This window comes from Trichosurus vulpecula, chromosome 7, assembly GCF_011100635.1.
Source record: "Trichosurus vulpecula isolate mTriVul1 chromosome 7, mTriVul1.pri, whole genome shotgun sequence".
Classification (NCBI taxonomy): domain Eukaryota; kingdom Metazoa; phylum Chordata; class Mammalia; order Diprotodontia; family Phalangeridae; genus Trichosurus; species Trichosurus vulpecula.
In genome coordinates, this window is record NC_050579.1 from 229,786,382 (window position 1) to 229,808,524 (window position 22,143).

The window sequence follows — 22,143 nt, forward strand, 5'->3', positions numbered from 1 at the left end:
AGCACAAAGAGTTGTGCTTCATGCATTGTAGTCACTTAATAGATGGTTATTGAATGAATGAATCAATGAATGCATCCTGTGTTAACCAAATACTTCTTTCTCTGAGCATTTTCTTTAATGTAGCTAGTTTCTTTCTAAACTCCCAAACAACATAAAAAGCAACAAACACAGGAAAAAGAAGCAAAGGGGAGTTCTTGACACACCCCTCTTTGGTAAAATACTTGTTAACTCGTTTCTCATTTAGGACAGAGACTCTAGATATAAGCTGTGATTTCAACATTACATGCCTTCAGAATGAGAAAATAAGACTCCATCTCAAGAATTTTACTTAATTAAACCATTGTCAACCAAAGAAAAAATGGTGCCATTAAAAACTCTGATGTAATTCAGTTTAATTTAGTGCAAAAAGCATTTAGTAAGCACCTGCTGTGTACAATGAATTATATGAGGCACTGCAGAGGAAGGAACTTTTGCAGAACCTAGCCTATTTTAACTATGCTCTCCTTTTCTTTATACTTTGTGCAATTTGGAAGATGTTTTTAAGAGGGAGGGGAATGAACATGTCTTTTTCCCCCTTAGTCACCCAAGGTGTAATTGATTTGAAAGACTGAGTGTACTTTTACTTTCCTGCAATTTTGATGGCTCCTGATGTAATAGGATATTTTATACTAACCATTGCTCTTTCCTGGTGTAGCTTCTACCTGTCTGACCACTTATTCTAAATCTCCTTTGTTGACTGATCATCCATATCCTGCCACCTAACTGTGACTATTCCTTGAGGTTCTCATTCATCCTTCTTCTTTTCTATTTCAAATAGATTTCAGAGATTCCATGAATTTCAATGGGAAAAATGTCATTACTTTTTTTAAACCAACCTCTAACTGAACTTTAGATTTTCCATCAATTATTTAAAAATCATTATTCTGAGAGGGGTTCCGTAGGTTTTACTAGACTGCCAAAGGGTACATTATACAAATTTTTTTAAAGAAATGTTGCTCTATATCCTCTTGCTTGGTAAACTCCCATGGGTTATATGTCTCCCACTTCTAGTCCTAGATCTCTTCTGAGATTCATTCCCATATCCCCAATTGCCTATTAGAAATTGGATGTCCTGGAGAAATCTCAAACTCAATATGTCCAAAATTGAACTTATCTTTCTCCCTCTTAGTCCCCCAGGTACATAGCTTTGGCATCATTCTCAACTCCTTACTCTCTTTTATCCTACATATCCAATCACTTGCCATATATTGACATCTCTATCCCCCTAGAATCTCACAAATCTTATTCCTCTCTACTCACATGGCCCCTACATAAAATCAAGCCTTTGTCAACATTCTTGTTCACTCGTTTCAGTTGTGGCCAACTGTAATTTGGGGTTTTCCTGGCAAAGATATTGGAGTTATTTGCCATTTCCTTCTTCAACTCATTTTACAGGTGAGGAAATTGAGGCAAACATGGTTAAGAGACTTGCCCAGGGTCATACAACTACTAATTGTCTGAAGTCAAATTTGAACTCAGGAAGACGAGTCTTCCTCACTGCAGGCTTGACACTCTATCTACTATATCACCTAGGCGGCCCAATTTAAAAAATTAGATAACAAAAACATTTATGATCTCTCTCAATTCCCCCCACCACTGAAAAAATAAAAAATAAAACCTTCTTAACAAATTTGCATAGTTGATCAAAGCAAATTTCTACATTGGTTATGTCCAAAACTATATGTCTCATTCTGCATATTGAATCCATCATTTAGGTAAGATTCTTCATTATCGGCACTCTGGAATCATGGTTAGTCATTGAATTAATCAGAAATCTTAAGTCTTTTAAGTCTTATCTCTCCCCTCCCTTTTTAATAATGTTATTACTTGGATTCTGTGCATTAAGTTGCTCACTTCATCTCACAAATCCATACTACATATTGCCGTCAAAGTAACTTTCCTTAAGCACAGATCAGACCATGTGATTTCCCTACTCATTTAACCCCAGTGGCTTTCTACTACTTCTAGAACAAAATATAAACTCTACTTTGCTTTTAAAACCCTTCACAACTTGGCTGTAACCTATTTTTTTCTAGTCTCATTGTATAATCCTCCCCTCCAGTATTTTCCTATTCAGCCAAAACGGCCTTCACACTTTTCCTCACATCTGACACTTCATCTCTAGTCCTCATATTTTTGTACTGATTATGCCACATGCCTGAAATGCATTACTCCCTTACCTCTGCTGGTTAGAATTTCTTACTCCCTTTAAAATGAAGCTCAAATGCCATCTTCTGCATTCTCTTTTATAATTTCCTTGTCTGCTGATTTTCTCCCTGCTAAACTACTTATTGCTGGAGAAGGAAATGGCAAACCACTCCAGTATCTTTACCCAGAAAATCCCAAATGGGTCTCGAAGAGTTGGAAATGACTCAGGAAGGCCTGAACAACAATAAACTACCTGGCATTTGTATATATTTTTATTTATTCACTTTATATTGATGCTGCATATGCATATATATGTATGTATATATGCATTTTTGTCTCCTACAATAGAATATGTTTCTTGTAAGTAGGTATTGAGTTATTCTTTGTACTTCTATCTCCAATGCCCAGCAGAGTGCCTGGCACATAATAGGCACTTAATAAATGCATGTTGATTGGTTAATTCTACTCCATTCCTTATTTATTTTCTCCTTACAGGATTCTAGTGGAAGATGCAGTAGACTGGAGACCACAAGACAAAATTGTATTGAGTTCTTCTTCTTATGAACCTCATGAAGCAGAAATCCTCATTGTAAAGGAAGTCATGGGTAAAAACATTAGAATCCATGAGTTCCTCAGCCACCGACACCTTGGTAAGAACTTTGACAATGAAGAAATCAATGAACCTTTGTGACTGTATCGCACAGCTTGCTGAAAGGATTATGTGGTTTAATAAATTATATTTCAGACTGACCTCAGAGACTATGAATTCTAATCTTAGATCTGCTATCAAATCATATGAAGATTCATTATCTGGGTTGATAAATGCCATTACTACCCTGGCAGTGATGAAAGTCATAAGATCTAGATGCTGAAGATGTTAGAGATCATCTAGCCCAATTATCTCACTTTATAGAGGAAGAAACTAAAGCACAGTGGGATTAAATAATTTCCCCAAAGTCACATATATCATAAATAACCAGTAAAAAATTTAATACCTTGTATTTGAATATTGCCATATGTTTTTCCAAATTCTGCAAAATATGTTTTCACATCTGAGTCTCACAATAACCCTGTGATTTAGACAGAATAAGTAATATTTTACTTATGGTGAAGCAGACCAAATGAACATGAAATAATTTGCTCAAGATTTCACATCCAGTGAGTACCAGAGCCAGGCTTCAAACCTGGATTTTTTATGCTTAACAGAAGAAATTTCCCACGATTCTGTTAATTTCACTATTTCTTATGGACATTTATATTTGTAAGATAAATATAATTATTTTTGGCGATTGGAAGCTAAGAGACAGGAGGAAAAAAAACCAAAAAAAACCAAAAATATTTTCCAGGTTCAAATAGAAGTTCTGTAGCCAAACCAGAATTCAACTCCTAACCCCTAACTTTTGAGTTCTTTTTTTCGGTCAGTGAATCATAAACAGAATGTTTATTATAAATTTTTACTTACCCGTCATCCCTGTGAAACTGATTCTTGTGAAATATGCTAGTACAAAAGACATTTTGTTTATTAACCATGGAAAATGTGAATGTATTTTATTTTAAAATTAATGAATTTGATACTTTTCAATAAGCATTTATTGAAACAACTTCATACCAAATGCTATGAGAAATTTGAGGAGAAATTTTGAACCATTCTGTGGAACTCAATCAATCAGAAAGACTTTATTAAGCATTCATTATGTTCCAGGTAATGTGCTAAGTGCTAGGGATATCGTTGTCCATCCTTCATTTCGAAGAGGACCAGTGACATCATGGGGTATATCTTGACTTGCTTTGGAATTAGATTTAAGTGAGGCAGAGATGTGCACAGTTGTCAGCCTCATTCTCTCTTCCAGAGTGATCAAGGTGGCAGGAAAAAAAATCAAGATGACTGGCCATGGCCCAAGATGCAGTGGATGACCTTTGTGTCTTCCATGTCTGACCAATTCTAAATGCTCTTCAGTCTCTGCTTCCGTCACCTTCATGGCCTTTGGAACAGATTGTTCTCATCTGCCCATTCTGTGGGGGGAGGTCTTCACATGCTTGGGGTAGACACCCCTGCCCCACAACTCACCAAAGGGTTTGAGGCCTGTCAGTTACCCTCAACCTGGTTTAGCCCATCTGCCAACATGGTTTTGCTGGCTTGGGTCATCTTCCTGAGTTCAAATCTGGCCTTAGATACTTACTATCTGTGTAACACTGGGCAAGTCACTTAACCCTATTTGCCTCAGTTTATCTTTACCAAAAAAAAAAACCCAAATAAGATCACAAAAAGTTGGACACAACTGAAATGACTCAACAGCAGCTAGAGAAATAAAGACAAAAACAAAAGCTAACTTTGCCCTTCAGGCACTTATGTTTTACTGAAGAAAAAATATACACACTGACAAAGAAATACAAAATATACTCAAAATAAATGCAATGTAAATTTTATTGGGGCGAGGGATAGCTGACAAGTGAGGGAATCAAGAAAGGTCTCATGTAAGTACTGGCATTTGAGCTAAACTTTGGATGGGGGGATTCTAAGAGTGAGGGAGGGAGATCACTGCAGTCATGAACCCATGCAAAACACCATGAAAGTACAATGCCACTGAGAACCGTAAGTAGGCCAGAGCATAGATTTTACAAGAAAAAGTAATGTGAAATAAGTCAAGGGAGAGAGGTTAGAGCTCAATAGTGAAGGGCTTCAAATACTAGACAGAAGGGTTTGTATTTTAGCCCAAGGGCAATAGGACATTAGGCAATGAATGTTTTTACTAGCTGCTGATCCCTAATACCCCTGATATTCTTGTGTGAATACAAATAAAAGGAAAAAGAAAAAGGCACTGATTTAGCAAAACAAAAATATTGCCATTGGGTACAATGAATAACTACTGTCATCAAGAACTAAAGGAGTGATAGAAACATTTCTCTCTTGGTGGAGAAAGAAGAATATGGCTTGTTACTGGAGTTTGCAATATGACCTTAAGTTGTTTCTCTTAATTCATGGTATGGAGGTTTTTTGTTTGTTTTGATTTTTAAAAAAAGGACAAAAATGATAGCTCCATACCAAGTCCTATCACTAAGTCACCTCATGTGATGAAAATTTCTCTACAGCCTAAGTCAAATCTAGAAGCATTTATTAAGCCCCTGCTGTGTGCCAGGCACTGTGCTAAGTGCTGGTGATACAAAGAAAGGGGAAAGCAATCCCTTTTTTTAAGGTGCTTATAATATAACAAGGTGGTACAACACACGAACGACTATGTATAAACAAGATATAGACAGAAAAAATTGGAGGTGATCTCAGAAGGAAGACACTAACATTAAGGAGGACTGGGAAAGGCTTCTTATTGAAGATGGAATTTTAGCTGAGGTTTGAAGGAAGCCAAGGTAGCCAAGAAACAGAGATAAGAAGGGAGAGAATTCCAGGCAAGGGGGCCCGCCAGTGAAAGCATGCAGGGTTGAGATGGAGTGTCTTGGGCGAGGAACAACAAAGAAGTCAGAAATTGGTTCAATTCAGCTTTCTGGAGACCTAGCTTGGGGAGTAGAAGCCTTGCTGGTCTACCGAATGCACCAGAGGATTCTGCTCTCTGTTCAAATTCAACTTGTGTTTTCTTTTTATAGCTATACATTATCGCCTTAGTGTTGTCGCTGGCCTAGATGATCTGGGATTCCTCATTTCCATGAAAGCGGTCAGTTGACAGTGTACAAGCAAATTCTGATGTCTAGAGCTGATATACTTAAGGAAGGAGGATGGGGACCCCACTAATTGGCTGCTCTGCCCTGGTTTCTGGACGCCAGTTGTCAGTGACGGTACCTACCTTATTGAGAACAAATGAATTCTTGCTCTAACACACTCACTCTGATCCCAAAGAGAGACAAGTGAGCGGCCTTTTCATTTCTCAGTTGATGCTGGTGGAGAATGCCTGAGGAAAAGCAAGCCTTAATGTGGGTAGAACTTCTGAGGGGGAGAAGTGTTTTCATTTATCAGTTTCACCGGGTCCCCAGCTGGTGATTTCCGAAATGGACTTTAAAATTGTATTATCACCCCTTGTCCCCTCTGCCACAGGAAGTTCCCATTCAATGGAAGACGGCAGACACATTTCTCTGGCTGCTGAGGTGGGCCTCCTGACTCGAAATATAAAAATCCAGCCTGATGTTCCATGTGGTGGAAGAATGATTGTGGGGTCCTTTCAAAAACCTAATGGAGAAGAATTTTCAGGTATGTGAAATGGCGATGGTTCAGTCATTCTAGTCACAGACTAAACTCTTACCAGAAACAGAATTTTGAGTTTCTTCATGTTCAGCGATGGGGCTGGCCTCCATGATGCCCGGGATCCCATCCAGATCAGCAATTCTATGATTTCATTACCTTAATCTGTGTCCATTTATTAGTTTTAGGTTAAAGCAATATGGCTGAGAACAATGAGGAGATGCATTTTTAGGTCAGAGAAAATATCTTCCAAGAGAGGCACCATGGTATTTGTGGAAAGAATGCTGGCTTTTGATTCAGAGATTGTTTATTATTATTGAGTCATTTCAGTCATGTCTGACTCTTCATGACCCCATTTGTGATTTTCCTGGCAAAGATGCTGGAGGGGTTTGCCATTTCCTTCTCCAGCTCATTTTACAGATGAGAAACTGAGGCAAACCGGATTAAGTGACTTGCCTGGGATAGCACAGCTATCAAGTGTCTGAGGCTAGATTTGAACTCATAAAGATGAGTCTTCCTGACTCCAGGCCCACCACTCTATACATTTAGCTGCCCTTGAGTCAGAGGACCTGAGTTCAAAACATGCCTCTTTCATTCCCTACCTGTGTGACCTTGGGTAAATCACTATACCTCCCTGACCCTCAATTTTTCTCATTCGTAAAATGGAGGTGGCAGTGTACTAGGTGACTCTAAATCTACGGTCCTATGAGCTTTGTTTGACTCTGTTGTGCAGTTTCTTCAGACTTGCAGATAACTTGAAGCCTACGTGGTTTCTTTGCATTCTGCTGTTTCCACTGACTCTTCCAGTGTCAGTGATGGCAAGTTTATAGTGTCAGTTGTCAATAAAATGTTTCCTTTCTTGCAGATTGTTTTATTTAAAGATTGATTTCATTTATTTTTAGGCACAGTCCTGGAAGTTCCTTTTCAAGTCATTGATGCAGAATATCATTTAATCTTTTGTTGCCTTTTAGTCATAAGTCACTGATTAGAAATCTCCATTGTAGAGGCTAGATTCTCCCTCTCATGGTTTTTGGTGTGGGCCTATGTCATGAATCTGTAAGATATGATTCAGGGCCCATTCCTGCCCAAATAATCCACTTATGTACTTAGGTTCAGTGGGTGATTGCCTCTGACCTTTGGTTTGTAGATGGACAATCCTTTGCTTAATTCAACCTAGAAAAACCATGAATGTGTACTTTGTAGTGTTCCTAAAACAAAGCTTATATACTGGGAAAAATCTGGAATGACTATCATAGCAAAGTATTTATTGTTTTCTTTTATTCTGTCTGATTAAATACCCACAAAATGGGATAAATGTCCATCTTTTTATAATAATGGCTAGTATGTATATAGAGCATTAAGGTTTTCAAAGCACTTCACAAATGTTTTCTCATTTGATCTTAAAATAAATCTGTGAGATAGTTGCTATTATCCCCATTTCATAAAGGAGAACATTAAGACTAAGACAGAGTAAGTGACTTGCTCAAGGTCACACAGCCTGTATAGATCAGGGGCTGGATTTGAGCTCAGGTCTACCTGATTCCAACTGTAGCACTGTCTCCACTGTGCTATCCAGTCATTTGTGATGGTTTAAATTGACCCCTGTCTTGATAGTTGTTTACGATCTGAAACAGTGCTTTTTTGCTATTTTTGTAAATGATCTGTTATAGATAAAGTAGAAAATAAACTCTATGAACATTTGTGAATATCAGAAAAAATTACCTTTATGAGAAAGGGAAGATAAAGGAGTCTGATACTGGAAAGACAAATAAGATAGTTGGAGGGGGAGGGGAAGTGGAAAAGAAGAAAGAGCAATCTTCTTCTCCTAAGTTCTAGCTTGGGTTTGTTTTCCCAGCCCCTTCCCAACCCTCATTGAACAGGGAGCATATGTAAATAATTCCAGGTTCTGAGTTAGGAGTATCAGGAGTTTCATCCAGAAGCCTATGAGTCATTGAGCTGAGCAATTTGCTATAAGTGCAGTTTCCAAAAGGAGAAACAGCAAAGTGGCATGTGCACAAAATCACTGCTTAATTCTTGCTTCAGATCCCCGAGAGATTAACAATGTTCCGGGGACTAGTTTTCAGCTCTTGTTTCACATGCACCCAAGTAAAATAAACTTATAGCAAAACTTCACTGATTTTCTTCAAAAAAACAAATTTTAACTATAAAATTGAGACCTTAAGCATACACTAATCATTATAAAAAAGCTAAAATCCTTTGGCTAAAAAAACAATTTTAATTCCTTCTACTGAAGTTGAAAAGAGGTATATTCTCCAGCCTTTTCAGTAATGTGTGTCTTACTATGGCTTTGAGGAAAAATGGAAAAAAAATTTTCTCTTGATCTTTAAGGAAATTTTAACACTGGGTTTAATATCTCTTAATCAGGCAATTATTAGTTGTCATCCACATTCAACTAATCCCCAGCATCTTGGTACAAGTGTATTTGTGTACACCATTTTCTACCTCCTCTGTTTGCCTCAGTTTCCTCAACTGTAAAATAGGAATCAGAATAGCATCTACCTCACAGGATTATTATGAGGATCAAATGAGATGATGCTTGTAAAGCGCTTAGCAGAGTGCCTGGTACATAGTAGGTGCTTAATAAATGCTTATTTCCTTCTTTTCCTTCTCCAATGCTTCTTGAAGCACATTAGCAATGTGGTCATGTTATATGTTTATTCAGTATGTCTTTCAGTCAGTGGAACTGGAGACAAAGTTTACCATGTCTCCCCCTACCCCTTTCCATTACATGAGGTCAACTTGCTAAGGCATAGTCTTGAATTACATAACACAGTGAGGTCCAGAACTTAGCTCTTCCAAGGCTATTTGGTGTAATAGAAAGAGGCCAGAATGTGAAGTCAGGGAGACCTGGCTTTCCAATCTGAACCTCAGTGTCTTTCAATTTAAAATGGTTGTTATAAATAATACCTTCACTGCCTGCTTCAAAATGTGTTCAATTCAATCTAATAAGCATGTACTGAGTAGCTATGGTACAAGGAACAGAGCTGGGTACTGAGGCTACATAGACAGAACTATAAATAATACCTGTCCTCAGAAAGCTTGCATTCTACCTGATAGGACAGGGCAGGAGTGCTTTGTAAACCTTAAGGGGCTATAGAATTTGGAATCTTTATATCTACATCTATTCCAGGACTGAAACCTAGACCTATGGATAAGTGCATGCAGTATTCAATGCCCTCCCACTCCTCCCTTGTTGGGGGGAAACCTTTAACCAGCTTTTCCAATACACTTGATTGTTCAGGTTTTGCCAGTAAGAATCATTGTGTTGTGCCTGAGAATAGTTATTTTTTTCAGTTTTCATTAAAATTATTTTCTGCTGCTTTTAAATTCAACTTTCCTTGTACTTTTTTTGGGTGGGGTGGTGGTGGTAGTGGTGCTGTAATAATATCTATTCTATTTTCAGGTACCCTTCAGCTTTCAAATGTGGAAATCCAGAACTTTGGGTCTTTGCTGTATCCATCTATTGAATTTAATAATGTATATTTGGGATCCTGTATCATCTCTTCTACTGTGCACCAGAGCTGTGGAGGTGGTATTCATGTATATTCCAGCAAAAGTATCTTCTTATATGATAATATATTGTTTGATACCATTGGCCATGGTATTGATCTAGAGGGTCAAAACCACTCTCTCATCAAGAACCTCATTGTCCTGACCAAGCAGCCACAAAAAGCAAAGGACTGGGTGACAGGAATCAAGTTGAACCAGGCAAATGATGTCAACCTCACTGGGAATGCTGTAGCAGGATCAGAGAGAATTGGCTTCCATGTCAGGGGCCATAGCTGTTCGATGACTGAAAATCCCTGGGTTGGAAATGTGGTCCATTCGAGCCTTCATGGACTCCATCTGTATAAGGGAGATGGACTACACAACTGTACTGGTATCTCCGGGTTCCTTTCATACAAGAACTTTGATTATGGGGCCATGTTCCATGTGGAAAACAACTTGGAGATCGATAATGTGACCCTGGTGGACAACGTTGTTGGTCTTCTTGCATTAGTATATACATCCTCTGCTGAACAGTGTTCTTTGGAGAAGAAACAGATAGTTCTCAGGAATTCAATCATTGTGGCCACTAGCTCTTCTTTTGACTGCATAGAAGACAGAATTAAACCTCTTTCTGCTGACTTCACATCAAGGGATCGAGCCCCAAGTAATCCCAAAGCCGGTCGGGTCGGTATATTGTGGCCTGGTTTCACTGTGGAACCGAACCAATGGCCTCAAGATGCATGGCACAAAGTGAGGAATTATCCTTCTGTCTCAGGGATCATGAAGCTTGATGGTTAGTTGATCATGTGGGTTCACTTCAGCCATGTAACCCAAACATTTGGGTTCACTGGGTACCCCTTCCTTAAATAACTTGTATAAGCATGGCCAGTGCAATGCAATCTAATCAGTAACTTGCCTCAAGCCTCCCGCTAGGATGCTAGTTTGCACAAATAGTGACAAAGTACTTATGTTCAAATGCTTTTATTCTTTCCAAGCTAACTTCATAACCATTTTCTTATTTGTGCTTTAAACAACTTTGCAAGATAGGTTGGGCGAATGGAATGACCTCCATTTTGCAAATAAGGACACAAAGACATCAACTTGACTCACTCGCCTGAGGTCAGAAAGACAGTCATTGGTGGGACTGGGCCTAGAATCCACGTCACTTGACTCCTACTCCTGTGTTCTTTGTCTTGGTCTAATAGGCAGATTTTTGAATTTTTTTTGCTACTGACTCACTCCAAAAATATTTAATTTCTCTGTTGCTTGGTTTGCCCATCTGTAAAATAAATAAGTCAAGTCTTTGAAGAAAATGATTGCCACATGACAGTGGATTGCCACATGAAAATATCAAACATTATTACATTTCTGAGAATAGTATGAAAGACACACTGGAATACTCTGATTTCTCTTTCTAATACTAAATCTAGGGCAAGAAGGAGCTATTGTTTCAGTAAATTAAGATTGTGGCAACCTGCTAAGCAGCAAGGTAGTATCTAGGTAGGTAGAGAGTGGGATGTGGACTAATGAAGAATGGAGGTCAAATCCTACCTCAGTTACTGTGTGACCCAGGACAAGTCACTTAACCACTCTCAGCTTCAGCTTCCTCATTGTGAGCATCAAAATCATATATAGAAAGTACTGTGAAAACCTTAAAGCACTCCAGAAATGCTAGATGTCATCATTATTATCATCATTGTCTTTCACTTCATAATTGAGGCCTGGAAAAGGGAAGTGACTTGTGGATGGTTTCATTGTAGTAACTAGAAGAGTGGAGATTTGAACACAGGTAATCTGACTCCGGAGGTAATGTTCCATCTTCTGTACCATACAGGTTTACACAGAGGAATACCGAGCTATGGAATAGTCAAAAACCATCACGATCACAAAATACTGACTTGGTCCTCTTGTGGTTGATGGTTCTCATAGGGTCAATACCTTATTTGTTCATTTCAGGAGTCACCTTTTCTGACTTTGTGAAGAGCTGCTATAGCAATGACCTGGATGTCTGCATTCTGCCCAATCCTGATAGCACTGGCATCATGCCCCCAGTCATTGCAGAGAGGACGAGGACGCTCAAGGTCAAAGATCAGAACAAGTTCTACTTCTCCTTGCCTAGGCTCAGGTATTACTTTCAGCCTACGCGAATGAAGTGATAAATACCCAACCACATTTGAGTAGTACTAGACGCCTCTCCAGACCCCTAAATATTTCAAAGAGAATATAATTATTTTAGTAAGTTTTTCTGTTTTAAAAACCCAATCTTATACTTGTTAGTTTGGACCCCTCAGCCTCTCTCCTTGACTTAGAGCGGTTAGGTATTTTCTGTGCCACCTCCTCCACTCCAATCTTCATTAATAAATTAGCCCTTTATGTAGAGGAGAATTTAAAAAACAGTGTGAAGAAATGTGCTAAGTATCTACTACCATACTGATCCACAGAGCTTAGTTCAAGCCAAAAATGTAAATCCTGACATTCAACAGATCATCTTCTTACATTGATTACATTAACTAGATAACTCCTTAGATGTGACCACTTCTTTAAAGTTAGCTATCTTTTTCCAGATGTTTTCTGAATGGCTGAAAAAAAAATGTTACAGAGTTCCACCCCTTAGGGCAAAATAAGCCATTGTCAATCATAAGGACCATTTAGACATGGTCATTAGGTGGGTACAAGGCTGCCTACTTGTGCCTTTGAAACATTTTTAACTTAGGATGTGCCTTGGACAGATGTTGAACATATCATATTTCACTATTTGGTTAGTCCTTGCCTCTATACACTAGCTCTGATGTTTTCCTACATGGCTATGAATGGTGTGGAGGATAGAGAACTTGCTTTAGATTCAATAAATCCTAAGTTCATATTCAACCTTTGGCACTAACTAGCTGTGTGACCCTAAGCAAATCGTTCAACTTTTCACTGTCCCAGGGAATCCCTAAGACTTGAGATTTCAGGGCAGGGACCTGAGGTAGATCGCTACAAGAAGTTTCCCCACTGGTTGTTCTTTACCAATGAAATCACAAGTTCAATTAAAAAAATAAAAAAGGAAAAAGAGAAAAAAGGAAAGAAAAGGAAGGGAGAGAAGAAAAGAGAAGGAAGAGAGGAAAAGCCCCATTGAGACTTCTGCTTGGTTATGTCAATTTAGAATTTAGCCCTGGAGAAATAAATTTCTCTTTTCATTTCCTTTTATCTGGGAATTGAAAAGGAAGAATCACAAGGAAAATATTCTACTTCTAACTGGAAAGCCAATGTCCTCACTGTTGGTGTGAACCATTTTAAATTTTTGAAGATGGTTAGAATCAATGAGCAAAAATTGCACATTTATAATATGCATATTATGTAATAACACTTTTTCAATTTTACCCTTTTTTCCTGTGTTTGGCCTACTTACTACATTTATGTGAAAAGCACCTGGGCATAATAGCTAGAGGGTTGTTTTCAAGACCAAGAGGACCTGGATTTGAGTCCTCCTGCCTCTGACACTTCACGGCCATGTGACCTTAAGCAAGTCACTTGACTTCTTAGTGATCTAGTCAGCTTGCTAAGACTACAGGTTGCAGAAGAGGTACCCTTTCACATTGGCAGATAGAGTTCCCATATCAGAGAATTCCCTATATCAATGATATCACAGGTCTAGTTCCTATATCTTATTTATTATTGAATTTATATAGTGGTTAATTTTTTTTGAAAAACTTGATAATTTATTTGATTTTATATCACATATGTGGTTGGAGCTCACTATTGAATAATAATAAACACCAAATCAAAATAAATATTGTAAATTCTCTATTGCTCAATGTTCTATAGATATGAATACTCTGTTATAAATACTTTTGTATATGCACAGTGTGATAATAATGGATATTCATTTTTTAACTTGAGATATTATAAGGGCCAGAAGTACCTTCAGAATCATGAAGAAAAGTTAAATGATTTTTCTAAAATTTTTAGTGCAGGATTTCTTAACCTTTGTTTCAAGGACCCCTGTGACAGTATGGTGAAGCCTATGTACCTCAGAATCATCTTTTTTAATGCAATTAAAATAAAATACATAAGATTTTATAGGAAATAAATTGTTTTGAAATACTGCTTTGAGATTTTTTTATAATTCATAGACCTGATGTGAAGAATCCCTTGCTTTCGTGGTAATTCTCAACCAGAATGTGTAAAGGAGATGACCTCCTTCCTTGCTTATGACAGAAAACTATCAAGTTTAAAATATTTTCTAAAGCTAAAGTAACATCTGCTGTAGATATAACAAGTATGCTATCTTTCTGAATTATTTTTTTTCAAAATGACAATACTAATATGAAATTTCCCCTATTCTTTTCATTAAATGACACATTTTCTTCTTATCTACTACCACAGGAAGGAAACAGGGAAAATGGTCTGTCCTGAATTGGACTGTGAAAGTCCAATAAAGTATCTCTTCAAAGACCTAGATGGCAGTGCCCTGGATCTGCCACCACCAATTTCTGTTTTTCCAAAACCTGAGTCAGAATGGGTTGAATCCTGCTTCAACACAGGTCAGTCGCATCTTAAGACACGATTACGACATTACTATTAGGGAGGAGATGTGCGTATGTATGAAAAAAGAGAGGTCAAGGAATCTTCATGCTAACAAAACAAAACAAAATTAAACTAAACTAATAAAAAACTTGAGGAAGGGAATTAGGAGCAGACTTTGCCATTTCACTAGCAAGTTATATTGCCTACTAGACAGGTACTCTATATGCATAAGAGAATGTGCAAAGTTGTGTAATGGCCACAGAAGGCATTTTTGTTATTGTTTGCTATTTTTTATTCCAGGTTTAATAAATATACTCATGAGTAATGTTTCATATTTATTTACAGAGAAAGGAGATGTAAATAAACCACATTCCTGCTTTTGCTTTGCTACTGATTAAGGGTAAACTCCCTACCTGCGTATTTTACCTCTAGTTGCCTTGAATAATGAAATAAGCCCCTTGTTTGTTTTTTCTTGCTTCCGCTTTTGGGTAGCATGCCATTTGTCAAGATATTAAAATCTCTCTATTTTCTAACACATAACAAAAAAATAGGAATTTTTGTTCCCGGGGAAAATTTAGATGAACTAGATGGGGTAGGAATGGTGTTGGAGGAAAAAGGAAGCTTTAGCTAATCAAACACAGTCTTTATGTCTCAAATTAAAAAAAAAAAGAAAAGGAAAAAACCTCTAACTAATAATTGCTGATATAGATACGGTAAAGATGAGACCTGTGATTTAATTGGTATAGGGAAATCCTAGATGAGGAAATTCCTTCTGCCAATGCAAATGGGCAATTTATAGTCAACAAAGATAGTCAACAAAACTTCTCTAGAGCTCAGGGGCAAAAAGAGAGTTTTACTCAGTGTATGTGTCGGAAGTCAGATTTGAGGACAAGTCTTTCTGGTTCTAAGGCCAGCTCTCTTTCCATTCCATGCCATGCTGGCTTTAGCGTTAATGTTTAACAAAAATGTTTCCTAATACCCTAGTTTTCCCTAGTTACCCTAACAATAATTAATAACCTTAACACCATTAAAATTATATAACAGCCTAAATGCCTAATAGCCTTAAAGTTTACAAAGTTTCCCCCACATCCCAATCCTGTCATTTAAAAAGCATAAATATGATTATAGTATCTCCATTTTGCATGATTGAATTAAGGTGCACAGAGATCATCACTTACTCATGGTCACACACCTACTCAACTTAGGATCTGGTTCTTGAAAAACTGTGTCTTTGAGATCCAAATCAAGAATTCTTCCTGTTCCTCTATAATGCCTCTCAATGAAAAGGAAAGCTATACTCAATTTTGCAAAGATGCCATATTTGTTTATTGTAATAAAAAAACAGGTAATAAACCTTTCTCTATGCTGCTAACACTCTTTTTCAGTTAAAACTGCCCTAACTGAGCTAGGACTTCTTACTTGATCCACCTTTATTACACTCACCAGAAACTCCATTCTCTTTGTGAAATACTTCTTGGATATCTCTTGTGAGGGAAAGATATCATTACCAGACTGGAGGTCTTACAGGGGACTGTTGCTTCAAATCAAAAATAAAAGATTGGGTTGACAAAAAAGAAAATAAAGCTGGCATTGACCTGTCAGCCTAGGGAATGATGAAGTGGTTTGTGAGTGAATAATGGTAAAACCCAAGTATTGTTGGGGGTGGATGCTCTAAATACTTAGAGTCTGGAGGGGCTAGCATTTTCTGCACTGTTTGCTGTTATACGTGGAAATGTATCTTTAAAAAAAGATGTCTAGGCTTCTATTTTCCCCATTTGTCCTGGGAATGACAGTGCGATGGTCTTATAAAATGGAAGAGTGGAAAAGGGAGGGGGGAGGGAATGAGAGGGGAAAATGAAGAGAGGAAACGGTTGTTAGAAAATTTGTCTGCCAATATCTGTGTGTGCAGAGGTCTTTTTTTTCTAGCTAGAGGGGGAAATACCATTCTCTTTTCCCAAGCAATTATAGGCCCCAAAGATTGAAACTTGGTATATAGCTCTTTAATCTCAGCAGATATTTATGGTTAAACATTAGACTTTTAGGATTCCAGATGTCAGGGTATTAAAATATAAAGGCATAGTGGAGGCTCAGAAAATATTAGAATCTTTGGGATATGTGACTGCAAGGGTTTTTATCCCAAGCAGAGATAGATAAAGCTTTCAGTACCACTTTGTAAATTCCAAAGTGAACTTTTTTTTCTATACCTTATTTTCTCCCTCCTTCTGACTTGCCTTGACTTCAAATGGAGTGGAAGTATAACAATCTGTGATCACATTCTGAAAGAGTACATACTGTGAGTCAGAAGGATTTCCATGCTTGATTTGTAAAGGAAGATGTGGAAGGACACATAATTCATGGGAGCAATTTCCATTTCTTTTCTTGTATTCCAGTGGTTAATTTAAAAGCTTCACTCCCTTTAGAAACATGTTCTTTATCTTTTTTCCTTTCTCTTCCTCTGTTGTCCCCTTCTTTCCCTCTTCCTCTTTCCTTCCTGTCTTCATCATCTCTTCTCCCTCTTAATCATAATAATTTTCTTCTTGTTCTCATCCTCCTCATCTTCATCCTCCTTGTCCTCATCCTTTTTGTCCTCTTCCTCCTTGTCTTTTTCAGCCTCTTCATCATAGTCATTGTGGTCCTCTTTCTCCTCTACCTTTCTCCCCCTTCTATAATGTTATATATGCATAGATAGAATAACATGCATGTATATATAGATAGATAGCTATTATATGATATTGATATAGCACAAAACCAGGTGAGGACTTCAGGCAATTAACACATTGCTTTGTTCAGTATAAGCAATTTAACAGGTTAATTATGCTTTGAACATATTGTCATTAATTTGATAAATGTACATAACTAAAATGGATAATTTTCCCTTTCACAAATACTATTATGGAGACTAAATTATTTGTTGGGGATGTATTCATTGATAAAATTAACTAGTTAATATTACCAGGTCTCTATTTCATTTTGTGATAAAAGAATTAACAATTAGTAACTTTGGAAAATAAAACAGCTAAAGATATATCTTCCCCTCCCAAAAAAATCTAACAATTTAACTATATACACACAGTGAAACCATAGCTACATCAAAATGTGTGTAGTAAATAGATCACTATCTAGTTAACACAATTCTTTAAGATGCTTCAATAATTGATGTAGGCTGTAGCATGTGTGATTCTGTCATAGTGAAAAGTGTAAATTGTAAAAATGCTTGCTACGATTGAGTTGGTTGTGTTGTGATCTTTGCATTTCATGAGAAGAGATGTTGTCTACATGTGTATTTATACATTTTTCATTTTTCAAGACCTAATGAGAAAAAAATGCTAGGAAAACTGGAAAGCAGCTTGGCAGAAACTAGGTATAGACCAACATCTCACACTTTCTACCAAGATAAGGTAAAAATGGGTACACAATTTAAATATAAAGAGTGAAATAAGCAAATTAAAGGAACATGTAAATTTCACCTATGAGATCTATGAATAAGGGAAGAATTTATGACCAAACAAGACATAAGAAAGGATCACAGAAAGTAAAACAGATAATTTTGATTATATTAAATTTAAAAGTTTTTGAACAAACAAAACCAATGCATCAAAGATTAGAAGGAAAGCAGAAAACTGGGGAAGAATATAGCAAGTTTCTCTGATAAAGGTCTCATTTCTCAAATAGGTAGAGAACTGAGTCAAATGTACAAAAATACCGATCATTGCCCCAATTGATAAATGGTCAAAGGATATGAGCAAGTAGTTTTCAGAAGAAGAAACAAAAGCTATCTACAGCCAAAAATGAAAAAAAAAAATGCACTACATCACTAGTGATTAGAGAAATGCAAATTAAAGCAACTCTGAGATACCACCTCATACCTATTAGATTGGCTAACATGACAGAAAAGGAAAATGACAAATGTTGGAGGGATTGTGAAAAAATAGGAAAAACAATGTATTTGGAAAACCTGGAAAATCATATAACCTCTCAGTGCAAGTCTTTAAGATTATTATTTACAAAGAAAGTTTGGTAGAGGGAGTTTCCTCAACTTAGAATTCCCCGCATCATTGAATTCACAGGTCTACTCCTTATCCGCTATCTCAATCCAAATTGAAATCCACTCCGGTTGGATCACTTCACAGCTCCATGGCATCTTCCCCATTGCCCCTCTAACACTGTTTGTCCTGATTATTTTTTCATATTTGCCAATTTGTATGGTGTGAGGTTAAACCTCAGAGTGGTATTAGGTTGCATGTCTCTTACCATTAGGGATTTGGAGCGTTATCTTTACGTAGTTATTAATAGTTTGTAATTTTTCTTTTAAAAATTATTTGTTCCTGTTCTTTGATCACTTACTTATCAAGGAATAGCATTTTGCATTATACATTTGTATCATTTTCTCCTATGTTTTAGAAATCAGACTTTTGGTAGTGACATCTGATGAAAATAATTCTTTCATGTTCTACAACATTTACCATTCTCTGTTCGTTGACCTTACTTGAACTAAAGTTTTTATTTTTATTTTTTGCATTTACAATCGTTTATGTTGATCCTTTATAATCTCCTCTAACTTTTGCTTAAAGATTCTTTCTCTAGCCAATGTTGCAAAAAGTATTTGACTTCATTTCTTTATATTATTTTTATTAATGGCATGGTCTTTTATATTTAGCTTACAGACAGATTTTGAGTTTTGTTGTGGTATTTGGTATGAGAAGCTCGCCTAATATGAGTTCCTTTTGTCAAAATCTGAGTACTTCCTGTAGTAATTTGTATTCTGTATTTATCAAACTGTTTTCATCACTTCTTTTTTTCTTGCTCATTTAGTCTGTTCTTTTTTTCTCTTTATGTTTTTGTGTAGCACCAAATAGTTTTGATGATAACTATTTTATATAGCAGAGTTTGAAGGCCCTTTAATCCATGTTTTTTTAAAAATTTCTCCAAAATTCCAGACATTTTGTTCTTCCAAGTGAATGATATCATTAATTTGTGTGGTTCTTAAAAGAGCCTCAACAGCAATTTGATAGGTATGATACTAAATCTATTACTTAATTTAGGAAGTATTATTTATATTATTTTGGTATGGCCCAAACCTTTAAAAAAAACTTTCTGGTTTTTGTTAGTATAGTATCAACATGTTGATGACTTAATTTACTATGTATTTATTTTTTTCATTGATCATATCTCCTTTCCCCATCCTCCTCTCCCAGCCCTGACCATTGGAGAAAAAAATATAGAGAAAAACAAAACTCTTGTAACAAATGTGCATAGTAAGAAAAACAAACTCATACATTGACTATGCCCAAAATATTATGCTATCAACTTTCTTCCTTAACTCTTGCTCTTGGAATTGCTCTTGGTTTCCTTGAGGACAACTCAAATATCACCTCCTTTGAGAAGTGTTCTTTTGTCCTACCCAGTTGCCAGTATCTTCCCCTCTAAGGTTAACTTGAATCTTGTGTGTATCTATTTATTTGCATGTTTTTCCTCCCCATTTAAATGTAAGCTCCTTGAGAGCAGGACTGCTTTTCTTTTTTTTTGTATGCTTAGTACCTGGCACTTAGTAAATGCTTAATAAATTCTTGTTGATTAATTGATCTCTGATCCTCAGTTTCCTGATAGATGAAATGAGGAGGTTAGACTGATCTCCAATGTACCTTTCAGTTCTAAAATTATGTTTCTTCTCATCCATGTCCTATTCCAGTTGTATCTTCTTCTTTTCATCCCATAACTGTAGCCATTACCCTAATATTCAATCCGTCTCCTGACTCATTTCTCCCCATGTTTACTTTTCCTAAGAGAGCTCATCCATTATTATTTCAGTGCTGATGACAAACAAATCCATAGCAGTAACTTTGATTCCTCAGTTGAACTCTAACTGCATAGAAGCCATTATCAGTGAGTTCTGCCATTACCTCAGAATCAACATGCCTAAATCCGAACTTATTTTTCTTTTCATTCCTCAGTTTTTGTCAATAGAATCACCATTCTCCCAGACTTCCAGACTAAAAGACTTAGTCATCCTTGGTTCCTCCCTCTCTTGGCTCTTGTAAATCTATTCAGTCAACAAATAACGTTGATCCAGCCTTTGTTGAAACTGTCATCACTTCAGTGCTGAACTATTTCAATAACATTGTTGTTCTGTCGCTCTGTCGCTCTGTCTCTCCTTCAATCTATCTGAATTCTGCCAGCAGACAAATCTTCCAAAAAGGCCACTCTGATAATTGCAGCTTCTTCCACAGGAACATACAAGGGTTACCTTTTGTCAACTGTGTCAAATGTAAACATATTATTCTAAGATTGCACAATCTGACTCCCCCTTGCCTAGGTAGTTCTCACAAATGCAAACTCTCTGCTCCTGTAAAGCTCTCTCCATTAGATTTCCCACATGCTCCAAGTTCACTCTTGGTACTTTAATTTGCTCTTTATGTCTCCCTTTCCTTTCCCCTCTTCTCTTCCTTCATCCTCTCTCTGATTATAAATGCTAATCTGAAAATTTTGTTCCAGAAGGAAGGGCTCTTTTATGCTTTAAAACTATATTACAGGCAAATCTGTTTTTTTTTTTTCCCATCAGCACCTATGGCATGTCACACAAGGCAATGCTCTAATCCAATGAATCTTCAAAGTCTATCTTCTGTCCTCTCTGATTTTATTACTTCATTTAAATTCAATTCAATTAAACAGATCTTAGTTGTTCACTAAGTAAGAGAAAAGTTACTTTGATACTTTAATGACTCTGTGATCTCATCAATGAAGGTACTTTCTCCCAAATGGTCAGATCACAATCCATTTGTAATCCAATTAGCTCATTCTGTGCTACTTTTGTCCATGTTTTTCAATAAAACTTCTACCACATGTGCTCCGGGCTTCCTCCGAGATCTAGATCTCTTAACATTGTGTAGATACTCTTGAAACCTATAGGCTGTCTATTGATTGTCTCAGACTCTCACTGCAGATCCATTTATCTCCTTTTCCAGCCATACATCTTTTTGAGGATCTCCTTTATAGTACTTCTTTAGTGAAACTATTTGTCAGTAAGGTTCTGCAACTTACTCATATTTGCTTGTGTCGTTCCATTGCCTTTTGGGTGCTCTGAAAATTTAATTCTTGATATGGCATTCTATGATGTGGAGTCAAAGAGCACCCCTGGAATACAATGGATGTTAGAATGATGGTCATTTTTTTTCCATTAGAGGGTGACTCCTGGGAAATTCACTGCTCTTGATAATATTCTGAAGTTTAATGTTCATTTGAGTCAGTAAGTGTTGTTGGAAGGCATTATGAAAGTAGAAATGAAATATCTGTAATATATATATATGCATATATATATATATATATATATATATATATATATATATATATATATATATATATATATATCCTATATTAGACAGAGCTGCTGCTTAATAGACTTGGTCTGGAGCATGAGAGTTCATTTACCTTCTGATCCAGTTCTTCAAAGGACATGTTGCCCTTGTAGATTGGGTTCTCTAGGTAATTCATGGACAATCAGCACATCCCCAGATGATATGCTTCTTCAGCAGCTGGAGCTCAATGATAGCTCCTTTTGTGCGATAACGATCTGATTCTTTAGCCTCAAAGTTACCAATAGATGTCACCCTGAAACTTTGATGTTAACCCAGCACCTGCTGCTCACTGCCCCATGGGGCCATTTCAAGGTTGAAGTGATGATGCTCAAATAGCTGGACTGAGTTATGGCATGCCATGAATGCACCATGTGGGATATGTTTTTGCTACGGATTCCC

At 36.9% G+C, this 22,143-nt stretch overlaps 1 protein-coding gene across 1 annotated transcript in view; it reads left to right on the forward strand.

Annotated features, from left to right (window-relative positions):
* Nucleotides 1-22,143, forward strand: part of PKHD1 (PKHD1 ciliary IPT domain containing fibrocystin/polyductin) — a 638,127-nt gene that overhangs the window by 458,804 nt on the left and 157,180 nt on the right. The window contains exons 57-61 of the mRNA XM_036768333.1: nucleotides 2,683-2,837; nucleotides 6,230-6,382; nucleotides 9,798-10,676; nucleotides 11,840-12,008; nucleotides 14,252-14,409. Coding sequence (XP_036624228.1) covers nucleotides 2,683-2,837; nucleotides 6,230-6,382; nucleotides 9,798-10,676; nucleotides 11,840-12,008; nucleotides 14,252-14,409 — 1,514 coding nt within the window. The remainder of the gene's footprint in view (nucleotides 1-2,682; nucleotides 2,838-6,229; nucleotides 6,383-9,797; nucleotides 10,677-11,839; nucleotides 12,009-14,251; nucleotides 14,410-22,143) is intronic.